This window comes from Canis lupus, chromosome 5 (genome assembly GCF_048164855.1).
Source record: "Canis lupus baileyi chromosome 5, mCanLup2.hap1, whole genome shotgun sequence".
In the NCBI taxonomy this organism is placed as follows: Eukaryota; Metazoa; Chordata; class Mammalia; order Carnivora; family Canidae; genus Canis; species Canis lupus.
This window is the reverse complement of record NC_132842.1, coordinates 49494625-49508269: the sequence shown is the minus strand read 5'-3', so window position 1 is coordinate 49508269 and position 13645 is coordinate 49494625. Positions and strand designations below refer to the sequence as shown.

The following is a 13645-nucleotide window of genomic DNA, read 5'->3' as shown; positions in this document are numbered from 1 at the left end:
GACACTTTACTCGGAACAAGGAACAAGATTTGATTCCATTTATAAAGAATAAAACAAAAGATTTTTAAAATTTTATCCTATTCACCTTTAAAATAACAATGAAGTAAAAATAAAAAAAAAAAAAAAACACCCACAATCCAGTCATATTTCAGTGAGAAAAAAATTGATGGGCATATTCTAAATCTCAGAAGATCTTTCAAACTGTCATTGGATCCAAATTAAGATTCCATATGAATTTTTACCTCCCATGTCATTACCTTAGTAAAAAGACCATTCAGGTCATTGTCACTCTCACTGCCTATGCTGGTTCCCACAATATAAGCCACACTATTTAAAAAAGGAAAAAAGTCTTGAAAAGTTTAAAGTACTTAAAGATAAAATGACATGGCATATAACTCCAGACTAAATAAATGAAGATTTAGAAAGGAAGAGAGACAAAGTCAAAGCACTACAGGAGAGTAAAGAGACAAATTACTATTCCAAAGAATAATTAGACAAAGTTATACGTACCAATATCTTTAACTAGAGAAATGTAAATATTACTGTCACCCTTCCACAAAAAGTATAGGAAACAGAGCATCAAGTAAAAAGACAGGTATATCAATCCAACAAATAAATGTTTTTAAAAGCATGAAAATTCTTTTGAGGTAAAACATCTTTGGTTAAGTTAAAATACAAAATATAAAAATTTGCTCTGTAGAGGAGACACAACTAAATTTCAAACAGAAAAACTAAAATATAAACAATAAACAAAGACAGTTAAGTCTAACCTAAATAAAATAAACCATATGACAATATTAATATATAAAATTTACATACAAAGTAGATAAAAGGTGTAAAGTTAATCATGCATACATCACAGGATGCTTCATGAAAATATTTTAAATACCATATTTACTAAATCTTTTAAACAATATACAAAAATACCAAAATTTTGTGCAGTAAACAGTATCTTTTAAAAGTTACAGATTAAGAATGCTAGAAATAAATAGGGACACTAACACAAAGGAAACTAGATGGGTATTTTAATAAATAAGTGTCAAGATTAAAAAGTAAAACATTGATTTGAACTATACAACCTACTAGTTAGAATAAAGTCTTCATCTTTGATATCATCATTACTATTGATGTGAATATGCTACAAAAACAAAGTCTATAATCATTAAATTTCCTATTAATTTTTTAAAAATTGAACAAGTGCTGAGTTATGTTTAGAATGCAATAAATCCAAACCTGAATCATATATTTTAGTATCAGCAAAAAATGAGACTGAGTCAAAGAAGACAAAAATCCATAAGCTACCACCAAAATAAAAAACAGAACATTATTTATCAGGACTTAAGGGAAATAGGCAGTCAGAATCCAAGACAAATTCATAGCTTTAAATGTTTTAGCACCAAAAAAGGTAATTAACCTTCTTTTTAAAAGAGCTTTAAGAAAGTATACCCAGCTAAGTGTAGGAAGTAAAAAATCTGAAATAGAAATAAAGCAATAAAAGGACAGAAACACAGAACTCATAAAAATCTAACATGTACTTCTTTCACATTAACAAAAATATCTAATAAGTGCACTTTTTTTAAAAAGAGGTAAAACAAAAAACTGCAAATAGAAATAGTGAGTATATATAAGTATATTTATATACTTATTTATAAAATTTATATACTTACATATGTTTATATACTTATTTATAAGTATATAAATATAAATATACTTATAAATAAATATATACAAGTATATAAATTAGTATCTTAAGGTATTAAGTACCAAAATTAACAGACATGAAAAATCAAAACCCAAAGAAGTTTGTATAAATGAACAACTAAGAAACAGCCTAGGAATATTACCAAATTGAATGACTCCTCAGCTACTTCTATGAATCTATTTTCAGTTCCCTTTATTACTAAATTTTCAAATCATCCAAATAGCTACTATATTGTAGAGATCATTCCAGTATGAAAAAAATAGCTCTTAAACATGAGTAAATTGGTAAAACAAACATGACACTGATATGAAATCAGACAATAATACACAATATGAACTATCGATCCAACTCATTTATAATTAAAGGAAAATATAAAATCTGATAAAATACCAGAAAATAGATTCGTATGACATGTTAAAAGTAAAATTCACCCTAGCAGGAAAAATTTATTCCAGGAAGTCAGTTTTTTAAAGATAAAGGCTTTTGGTTTCGTTTTTAAGAGTCTAATCTCCTAAATGGAGGGCCAAAAGCAATCAAATCAGTTTGTTTGTTTTCTTAATGATGAAGAGCATATTACAATTAATGGTATATAGCTGATGCTTAAAGTTGACCAGTATCTATTACTTTATATTACTTCCTTTAAAAACAACCCCAAAAAACACAAAGTTTGTTCATACAGGTTTTCAAATTCGGTTTAAAAATATTTTAGAGTATTACATGTTTATATTAGGAAAGAAGAATAAAAAGAATAAAAAGAATAAAAATTGTGAGCTAAATCTCACAAGGTAGGTCAATTAACAAAAACTTGAAGTAGGGAGAAGAAATGAAAAATATAAGAGCAGATATTAATAGGAAGCAAGACTACAACAAAAAGAATCAAAACTAAAGGTTGGTTCTTTAAGAGACTAGTAACATTGACAAATCTCTAGCACATTGGATCAAGAGAGGGGAAAATATGAAGGGGAAAAAAGCCACATAATCAGTCTGAAGAGTTTCACCTCATATATAGGACCACAAACATCTCTTGCTACTGATTATCCCTAATAAGTTCAAACTCCCATTCTCCAAAATAACTATTTTACATCTTTTTCTCCATAAATCCCTTGTATCTTATACAAACTTCGACTCTAACCAAGAACACTATGCTGATGACTGTTTCACTTTGAGGTGAGAAAACAATCCATTTGATTGAACACCTGTCTTATCCTACTATAAAACAAAAATCCATCTTCCTCCTCCAGTTAAAATGAATTAAGTATTCCCAATGCTATTAGAAAAAAAAAAAAAATGGGACATCTGGGTGGCTCAGAGTTAGGAGCCTGCTTTTGCCCCAGGGTGTAATCCTGGAGTCCCAGGATCGAGTCCCACATCAGGCTCCCTGCATGGAGCCTGCTCCTCTCTCTGCCTATGTCTCTGCCTCTCTCTCTCTCTGTGTCACATAAATAAATAAATAAAATCTTTAAAAAAAATTTTTTTTAACCCTACATACACTAAATCCTGTCCCTTCTTGCCTCCAATTATGTCACTCCTGAGCTTCATCCATCCCTCGAGACCTTGCACTCCCCCACACCAGTCAACTGTTGCCCCATTTCTACATTCCTCTTCATAGTAAGTGCTCCCGAAGTTGTCACTGCTCACAGTTTGTACTTAAATCATTTCAATTCTTATTCTTACTATATTACTGAAACTTCTCATACCATCTCCATGTGGCCAAATTCCCTTCTTTGTACTACTGACAAGGGCAATCAGCAACATGTGACATAGCTAATCACTCTCTTCCTCAGGAAATAGTCTCCTCTCTTGGCTTGATTTTCCTCTTCTATCACTAGACAGCTCTTCTCCTCTCTTGGCTTGATTTTCCTCTTCTATCAATAGACAGCTCTTCTCTGCCATCTTTCATGTGACCTTGGAATGTTTTATGTTCCGCAGGATTCTGCTAGTAGCAGAATGTTCCATACCTGCCCTTTCCTTCGTAGGCAACCTCAATGATTCTTAGACTTTCAGCGTCATATACAAAGGGCTAACCACTTTACAAACATTATCTTATACTCACAAAAACCACGTGAAGTAGGAATTGTACTTCATTTTATAGATAAGAAAACATTGTCTCACAGACAATGACTGCACACCTAACACAGTGGTATAATAACTGGGATTGGCACCTATATCTAATTCTAAAGATGAGTTCTAACTCATTAAGAAAAATATATGAAGAATGTGTACCCTAGTTCAATGTAAAGAATCTTAGCTATTAAGCAATTTGACCAAAGCAAAACAAAATCCAAAACCAAAAAAAAAAAAAAAAAAAAAAAAAAAAAAAAAAAAACAAAATAAAGAAAACAAGTATTCTAATGATTTCATTTTGTTTATATATAACTAAAGGCTGAGGGAAAAAAAAAAGAGATTACTATTAATAGAGCAAGTACTTTTATTATCTGTTCGTGTAATCCTTAAAAAATGTATAGACCTTTAATAAACTTAATATACTAAATCTACTAATAAATATATACTAATACACTCAAGTATCTGAATCTATCTCATTACTATAGCTAATGTTTTTAGTTTTTCTAATAATTAACATCATAGATTATCTACATGTTTATAAAAGTATGCCAGAGACTAATGTTTTAATTTGTAATCTAGAGTAGGGATTGGGAAACTATGGCTAATGGGTCAAATTCTACCTACACTCTATTTCTGCAAATGATGTTTTTTTACTGGAGCACACCATCTTACATGCTATGACTGTTCTGGCACTATAACAGCAGAGGCGAATAGTTATAAGAGATCACACAGCCTGGAAAGCCAAAAGTATTTATTGTCTGCTCCTTTATAGAAAAAGTATGCCAACATCTGATCTACAGTAATCCATCCTGTACAAATATATGAATATGAAAGTTTTCCACATGCTAATTTGCAACTGAACCATCCAAAGTCATTAAAGTTCAAACAACATAACCCAGAAAATGAGAAACCCAACCTGAGAATTATCTACCTGTTTTAAAATTGTTCATGTAGTATTCTGCTACAGATCATTAATTTTTAATTTGCATCAAAGACGATGTCTAAAAATAAAAATAAAAAAGTTCATTCCTAAACATCTAAGAAAATACTAAGACAGGAAGGAAGGGAGGGAGGAAGAGGGGGGAGGAAAGGAAACCAGAAATGTTCATTTTTTCTCTGGTTAATTTCTGTGATTTTCTTTTTTCTTTTAATAGTTTATATATTACAATGTTTAAGCCTTTCCTCTCTTACACTTGGACCTGCAGAAAATTGCTGCTATCTGTAAAATAAGCTTAGTAAAGCAAAAGGATTTTCTATTTTCTAGCGCAGTTCCTTACGTTGTGGTCAGTGAATACAGGTCTGTGGCGTGGAGCTACCTGAGAAACAGAGGTTTTCCTTTTTCCTTTTCAACATAACATATTATTCACTTGGTAAAATAATTAGTCAAGTCAAAACTAAGTAACCTCAGCATTTGGGCTGAGGTATAGTATCTCGGTACATACAAGGGAAAGTAGTAAGAGGCAGAAAAACTCAACACCCGCCACCCAGCAAAATATTCCATTTAACAGGCTGCAAGTTTTAAGTCAACTTTAAGTCTGAAAATTTATTGGGCCCTCCCCATTTTACATTTCAAATTCCCAAATATTAAATGCAGCCAAGTTGTTACCAAAATTTCCGCTTTTAACTTTGACTTCTATGAGCCTACACTGAGTGACAACTGCCAAGAAGAGATGGAGCTATTATATTACCCAGTTCAGGAAATGTGATTTTATGTTTTTGTTATCAAATGCTGAGTTTGTAAGCCCTGTTACATGACCTCTGCTTTACTGGCATGAAAGTACGGAAGGCTGGGGAAAAAAAAAATCCAGGGTATCAAATTTTTCCTCTTACCATAATTCTAAACCATCTTCCAGAAGATAAACATGTGGAGGCTGGGAAACATCTGTACTCAGTTGAATAACTGGGAGCAGGAAAGGGTACAGGTTCTTGCTGTCTGCTCCTAATCCCTATGGGAAGTATAAATAAAACTTAACATAAGACACTCTAAAATCCCACCCCCACCAAAAAATAACCTATCATATAAAAAAGTGCTAAAAGGAACTTTTAAAAAATAAATCATCAGATTTTCTGGGATGGTCCTAACTATAGCACTACTAAAACAAGGTTAGTTCATTTACAATTGAACAGCAAGTAGCAAAAAAATACCATTCAATTGCCTAATGGTAATAAAACCATATATACCAAGGCTATAAACATCTGTTCGTTTTAAGAGATTCCATATATAAATATTTTTCCCTCTCTGACTACTTAAGAAGTACTAATACTGCTATATTAAACTCTATAAGTCATCTCTGTATGAACCCAATCAAAATGTTCATCAGTAAAATAACTATCACAGTACATTCATATTCTAGAATACTGAGTAGTCAATGAAAAAGAATTAGGCATGGAGTGAAAACAATCTCGAAAATAATTACTAACTGGATTTAAAGGGTACAAAAGTATGTGAATAACAACTGCACAATACCCAAGAATTTTTTAAAAATATCTACCTACATGCATATGAAGTATATCCATAAAAATGTTTTTTGGGAGCATACAGAAAAAATCAGCACTCTTTAAATATGGGAAGGGGAAAAGGATGCTGGAAGACGGTAAAAGAAGAGATTCTTTCTTTGGTTTTGTAAGCTTTTTCTTTTTTTTTAAATGAACAATTGTGGGCAGCCCAAGTGGCTCAGCGGTTTAGCACTGCCTTCAGCCGAGGGCGTGATCCTGGAGACCCAGGATCGAGTCCCACATCGGGCTCCCTGCATGGAGCCTGCTTCTCCCTCTGCCTGTGTCTCTGCCTCTCTCTCTCTCTGTGTCTCCCATGAATAAATAAAATCTTTTTTAAAAAAATAAATAAATGAACAATTGTTGCTAATATTAATGGCCCAAGAACACAGACAGAGGAAGAAGAGGGGGTTTTACCTAAATTCTTGTTTGCCTAATTACTGTCTTTAGAGGTTGACTCAGGGAAGCACACTAAGCACTCTGAAAGAAAACGAAATGGATAAAAAGTCCATTTCTAATCCTTAATAATCTCTGATAAACACAGAAAGGAAACCAAAAAAAGTATCAAACACCAATTTAGGAAATAATTCAAGTATCAATATAGTTTATGGTAAATTACAGTGCAACAAAATATACACATATTTATCTTCCAATGTCACATATATACTGATTTAATCTTTATCAGGTAGGGGTAGCTATCTCAGTGCAAATACATAAAGTTTATCCTTAAATAAGTTTGGCCCTTCCTGTAAATAAAAATCAGTGGAAAGACTTCATTAAAGATATTTTTTAAAGGAAGAGAATTATTAAAATGTCACAATTAACAAAGTAGTATATTAGATTTTAAAATTTAATTTCAGTCACTATACTTCAATCTTTGATGGAACAACAACAAAAAAAAACAACATTAAGATAAACCAGTCAAGTTCATTTTGATTATCAAATAGATTTAAAACTCCCTAGGAAAATTAGAATTCATCATTTTAGTGCACATCCAATAAGCACAAGATGACAGCTGTACAAAAACAAAAGGAAGCAGCTGCTAAACATTTCAGACTCTCTCGGTCAAAGCCCAAAAACATAGACCTTAGTAGTCTAATGGCCTAAAGAATGTGTCCAATCCCAGATACTCAGCTTTAAATAAATTCGAACATTCTCTTGGCCCACAGTTTTAACTACAAGATATTGTCTGCAACACTATGAAATAATTCACAATAGGACATTGTCTACAATACTATAAAAGCTCAAAAATAAATTCATCACTTACTAAAATTATCAGAAATGCTTCAAGGGGTAGAAATCATACTGTACTATAATTACATAAGACAAAAGGGAAAATGAGGTCAAGGGTACTCTGTACTATCTTTGTAATAGCCTGTGAATTTATACTTATTATTTTTTTAGGTTAAGGGTAAAAAAGAATAATACCCCCTAAATCTTGGCATTTCCCAACATACTGTTTTTGACTATCTTCTCCTAGGCCATGTGCATGCTGAAAATGTCCAAATCAACTATCTCCAACCCCCAATCTCTGAACTCCAGACACAGTGAATAACTACAGGTCATCACTACCCAGAAGCCTGCTTAGACTCTTAGGATGACGACTGAACCAACTCATTGTCTTCCTAAAACTGGTTCCTCCCCCTGCATTTCCAAACTCAAGTGACTTGAACCACCATCTACTTAGTGATAAGTGGTATCTCAACCACATCCTGGGTTTTTCTTCCTACTCAATCAACATCTAAATAATCATTCATTTTCTCTAAGATGTCTTAATATTTCAGGTCTTTTCCCTTCTTTCTATGGCTTTTACTTCAGATCTGTATCATCTCTTCAATGGTTAACAGAAAGTCTGCCAACTACTTTCCTTGACCTTAGTTTTACTCCATCCCAAACAATGCCCCCAAAGGCACCCTGATTACCTTTCCAAAAATAAATAAAAAATAAATAAAATAATAAAATAAAATAAAATAAAATAAAATAAAATAAAAATAACAATAACACTCCTTGTTCTGAACTTCAGGAGATTTTCTTTTGGTATTCCTGACCAGGTCCCTATACCCAAGCTATGGTCCAGCTATACCAAACAATGGAGTATGTAAACATCTGGAGGAAGATGACAGCTCTAACATGTGTATTTATGACTGTTCTCTGTCAAAAACTGGTGAAAGAATTACAAAGATAGCATAAGAAAAGATAAAAGCTGAAAAGACAAGTGGTAACTGACTTTAGCAAACTCGGAAAATCAAGTAAAACCAAAGCTTGAAGCCAGCAGTAAAATAACTGCAAGAAGCAACCCGATTTATGTTACAGAAACTCCCAAAGAATCAAAAATTGGTAGCACCATGTACTCGGGGAAGGCGGAAGTTAAAGGTCAGGTATTAAAACTAAGAGGGCCTCTAGTAAGTGTTCATAAAGCAGCTTGATGGCAAGATCTCATGCAAGTCCACAAGCAAACTGCTGGCCCTATAAGATCCTCTGGTAAAGTAAAAGCAAATGCTCTCAAGACAGAGACACTAGGTAGTCAAAGCAGAGATACCATATAAAAACAGAGAACTGAAACAGAGGCGGAAAACTGAAAGATCTTTTATTGAGGAAAGACCTCAAAAACATGGATCATTCCTTACAAAACAACCCAGGTAGATTACATCCTTAAGGAAAAATTTACAGTAAGTTTCCCATTCATTTTCAACCCTCTCAATCAGTTTTAGTGCCTTAAATTTAGATAGACAAAATGCTGATGGTTCTTGAAGTTGGGTGATGGTTACCTAAGGGCTAATTATATTGTTCTTCCCTTTTCTGTATACGCTTCAAATTTTTCATAGGCTAAAAAATAATAATAGTAACAAAAGCAAGGATCAATAGATAATCTTTTTAGTCAGAGACTATTAGTCTGGGTTCCCAGAACTTATGAAATGAAAACAGAAACATGTAAGTACACTAATATCTCCCTGTTAGGATTTAAAAGCCCAAAGATGGCAGTGTTTTCTACGAAATGAAGCTTAACAATACCCATAGTATGATCTTCTCAAATGACTGAAAAACACATTTTTAAGCTAGTCTCAACTTTAACATTGAACTTTGCATGCTTTCTCCAAGAAGGGTAAATGACGACTTGGCTGGAACCCTACCCCCCGATCTAAAGGAAACGGCCCTAAATACTCCAAACATTCCCCTACAAGTTACTCTGGGTTCCTAAGACTTTCCTGACAGGACACTGCCTAAGGAGACCAGAGATGCTGTTTTCCTTTTTCATACCTCCCTCATAAAACTCTCAAACTGAGTCTAAAAACACATTCGGCAGAGATATAATACAAAAGATGTGGGAACACTATAGTTCTGTTACTTATGAAACCAATCTTAGGGTAGTCAGTAACCTTTTCTTAGCCTTTGTATCCTCATCTGTAAAAGGGACATTACCTTCACAGAAGATTATAAGAATTAAATGGTAGATAGTAAGAGATGCTACACGAGACAGTTATTAAAAGAGAAAGTGCTTTAAAAAAAATTTTGTGGGACACCTGGGTGGCTCAGTGGTTGAACGTCTGCATTTGGCTCAGGGCATGGTCCCAGAGTTCCAGGATCAAGTCCCGCACTGGGCTTCCTGCAGGGAGCCTGCTTCTACCTCTACCTATGACTCTGCCTCTCTCTCTGTGTCTCTCATGAATAAATAAAAATCTTTAAAAAAAATTTTTTATATCATTATTCAACTATCTGAAACTGCCTTGAGTAGGAATTTGTAACTGTAAAATTCATCCACAAATATTTACAGAAAGAAAAAAATTTACATTTCAAAAAAAAAGTGTTAGGGTGCCTGAGAAAGGTTTTTTATAAACTAATATTAAAATGTTTTCTCCCTAATTTTTAACTTGTTATTAGAAAATTGCAGAATAATAACTACTAATTTAGAGACATCCCTATAGGAAAATCTATCATATTTTGGAGCAAAGCCAATAAAAATCAGCTAAGCATACCTGGATCCAGACATTCTCAGACTTGGCATTAAGCTCTTCCCTATCTTCTCACTATCAGAATATAATTCACTAGAGCAGTTCAAATGATAACTACACAGTCCTCTTCACTCTGAAATTTTAGATTTGTCTCTACCTGATGCCTAACCCAAATACTTCAAAGTCAAGATGCCTAAAATCATAGTCAATGCTTCCCTCAAAAGTAAGTCTTCTGTTCCCTACCTTTCCAAGTGATGAAAGGGAAATTTTTTTTATTAAATCACACACAAAAAAAGAGTGAAAATGGAGAGTAAATTTATTCAGAAAAGCCCTGAATACCAAGGAAAGTGAATGGAAAGTACAATGGACTACACAAATCATGAGTTTATCAGCATGGGAGACCACTACATCTAATGAAAGAAAACATCTTTAAAAAGTGGAGAGTATTTTCCAGATGTCAAAGAAATGACCAAAGTTAACAAAAAAGAAGCAGTTTTGGGGATCCCTGGGTGTCTCAGCTAGGTTTAGTGTCTGCCTTTGACCCAGGGTGTGATCCTGGAGTCCCGGGATTGAGTCCTGCCATCTGGCTCCCTGTGTGGAGCCTGCTTCTCCCTCTGCCTGTGTCTCTGCCCCTCTATCTCTCTCTCTCTCTCCCTATCTGTCATGAATAAATAAATAAAATCTTTAAAAAAAAAAAAAGAAGTTTTTAAAATTGTTTAGAACACACACAAAAAAGACATAAAGTGAGAGACCTTTCACTACATTAAAATAAATCACATGAGAACAATAAAAACACTTTAGAAAGAAAAAAGAAAAGGCCAAAAACTCTGGTATCTTAAGTACAGAGAACTGGTGATTGTCAGAGGCAAGGTGAGTAAGAGGATCAGTGAAATATGAAAAAGGGATTACAAGGTACAGACTTCCACTTATAAAATAAATAGGTCCCAGAGATTAGAAGTACAGCATAGGGAATATAGTCAACAATACTGTAGTAATAGTTTTTGGTGACAAATGGTAAACTTATTGTGGTGAGCTCTGAGTAATGTACAGGATTGTCAAATCACTATGTTGTACACCTGGAAACTAACATTGTGTGTTAATCAGACTTCAATTAAAAAATGTATAAGTATTAAATTAAGAAACTGGAAAGTAACTTACCTGAACAAGATGAATAAGTGTTGTCAGGATAGCACATCTCAACATATTGTGCTCTTCACTTTGCTTCCAAAGAAGAGGCAAATATTGTACCAGACATCCTACATATGGTCGAATCTATCACAACAGAAGCAGGGGAAGCAAAAGAATTGTATTAGGAAAGAAGGCAATCTCCTTCAAGGAACACTCACACACCACTATTAAGTCCCAGGCAGGAAATATTGAATATCTACTAGATGAAATGTATTATGCATGTATCTTTTTTATGCATATTATCTTTTTAAAGATAAATCAGATATTACAGAGAGACATAAAGCCCTACAGTAAATATTTTAAAGAATTTTAAATAAATACCAAATTTACTACATGAAATAAAATATAGGAAAGCAACATAATATAGCCAATTATCTAGAACTTAACAGAAAATGCTGCTATATCCTGGTTCTTTTTTTAATAAAAACAGCTTACCTAACAAGAAATTACACTGTTTTAAAAAGTCAGCATTTAATCATACATTCAACAATTATCTGATGGCATCTTCCAGAATCAAGCCCTGAGAACAAGGTACCAGAAAGAATACAAAGATAGACATACAAACCCTTACAATGAGAAAACATAAGTATAATGATAAAGTATAATGATAAATGGACATGAGGTATAGTGCAAACATCGAACAAAATCCTTTTTAAGAGATACAACTGTTGGGCAGCCTGGGTGGCTCAGCGGTTTGGCGCCTGCCTTCGGCCCAGGGTGTGATCCTGGAGACCCGGGATCGAGTCTCACATCGGGCTCCCTGGGTGGAGCCTGCTTCTCCCTCTGCCTGTGTCTCTGCCTCTCTCTCTCTCTCTCTCTCTCTCTCTCTGTTTCTCTCTCATGAATATATAAAGAAAACCTTTAAAAAAAAAAAAAAGAGATACAACTGTTGAGATCATATGGATTAGGCTAACCAGTTTTAAAAATACGTGACATAGCTGTGCTATGATGGAGAGTTTCTTAAAAAATAAAACGGATCTACACTGAAGCTAGACAGTGTTCCAACGTCTCAGTTTTTGGTTACTGTATTTGGAATTGCGCTGACAAGAGTAAGTTTCATGATAAACAGAAATACTAGACTTTCATGACTTCAGTAATGTCTATTTCAATCCCATGGATTAAAATTTAAAAACCAGAAAAAGTGAGTTTCCCTTTTTTGCTTATAAAACATCATGGGCAGCCCGGGTGGCTCAGCGGTTTAGTGCCTGCCTTCAGCCCAGGGCGTGATCTTGTAGACCCAGGATCGAGTCCCACGTCGGGCTCCCTGCATGGAGCCTGCTTCTCCCTCTGCCTGTGTCTCTGCCTCTCTCTCTCTCTGTGTGTGACTATTATAAATAAATAAAAATTAAAAAAAAAAAAAAAAAAAAAGATCACTCCAATTGGGATCCCTGGGTGACGCAGCAGTTTAGCGCCTGCCTTTGGCCCAGGGTGCGATCCTGGAGACCCGGGATCGAATCCCACGTCGGGCGCCCGGTGCATGGGGCCTGCTTCTCCCTCTGCCTATGTCTCTGCCTCTCTCTCTCTCTCTCCCTGTGTGACTATCATAAATAAATAAAAATTAAAAAAAAAAAAGATCACTCCAATTAGTTTATAAAAGCAGACCAATTCGTATGAAAAAAAAAAAAAACCCACAGGTTTCAAAGGACCTAACTCATTCATACTTAACTATAAGTGGTATATAACAGCATATTCTACTAGCATAAAAAATAAACCAATTTTGGTTTTGATATACAAGTAGGAACACTCTCTAAGGAAAGGCACAAAGGGAGCATATGCTATTTATTATAGATAAGGTATGTATGTATTAAAAGCAAAGAACCCAGGTACATTTGAAAGTCATGAAATAGCTACAACCCAAATCTAGATGTACATTGGAATTTATGATGTTCTAAATTAAAATAAATGCTTCAAAAACAGAATTTCTTTTTTTTTTTTAAATATTTTATTTATGTATTCATAGAGACACAGAGAGAGAGAGAGGCAAAGACACAGGCAGAGGGAGAAGCAGGCTCCATGCAGAGAGCCCGACGTGGGACTCGATCCAGGGTCTCCAGGATCACACCCTGGGCTGCAGGCGGCGCTAAACCGCTGCGCCACCGGGGCTGCCCCAAAAACAGAATTTCAATAATCACCCAGTTACTGTTGCAAAAGACATCCCCCAAAAACGGGGGCACAGGCAGCAGATTAGCAGATGACAGAAGAGCCAAACACATTCCCTTAGGCTAAAAGGGAAGAGGTTAAAAAATAC

General features: G+C 34.3%; 1 protein-coding gene across 3 annotated transcripts in view; it reads right to left on the bottom strand.

Annotated features, from left to right (window-relative positions):
* Positions 1–13645, bottom strand: part of IPO11 (importin 11) — a 200910-nt gene that overhangs the window by 102445 nt on the left and 84820 nt on the right. For all 3 annotated transcript variants that reach the window (XR_012031275.1, XM_072826606.1, XM_072826605.1), the window contains exons 20-21: positions 11368–11481; positions 5597–5712 (exon numbers count right to left, since the gene is read on the bottom strand). Coding sequence is in view for 2 of the 3 variants with exons in the window: in XM_072826606.1 (XP_072682707.1) it covers positions 5597–5712; positions 11368–11481 (230 nt within the window). In the remaining variant the exon portion in view is untranslated. The remainder of the gene's footprint in view (positions 1–5596; positions 5713–11367; positions 11482–13645) is intronic.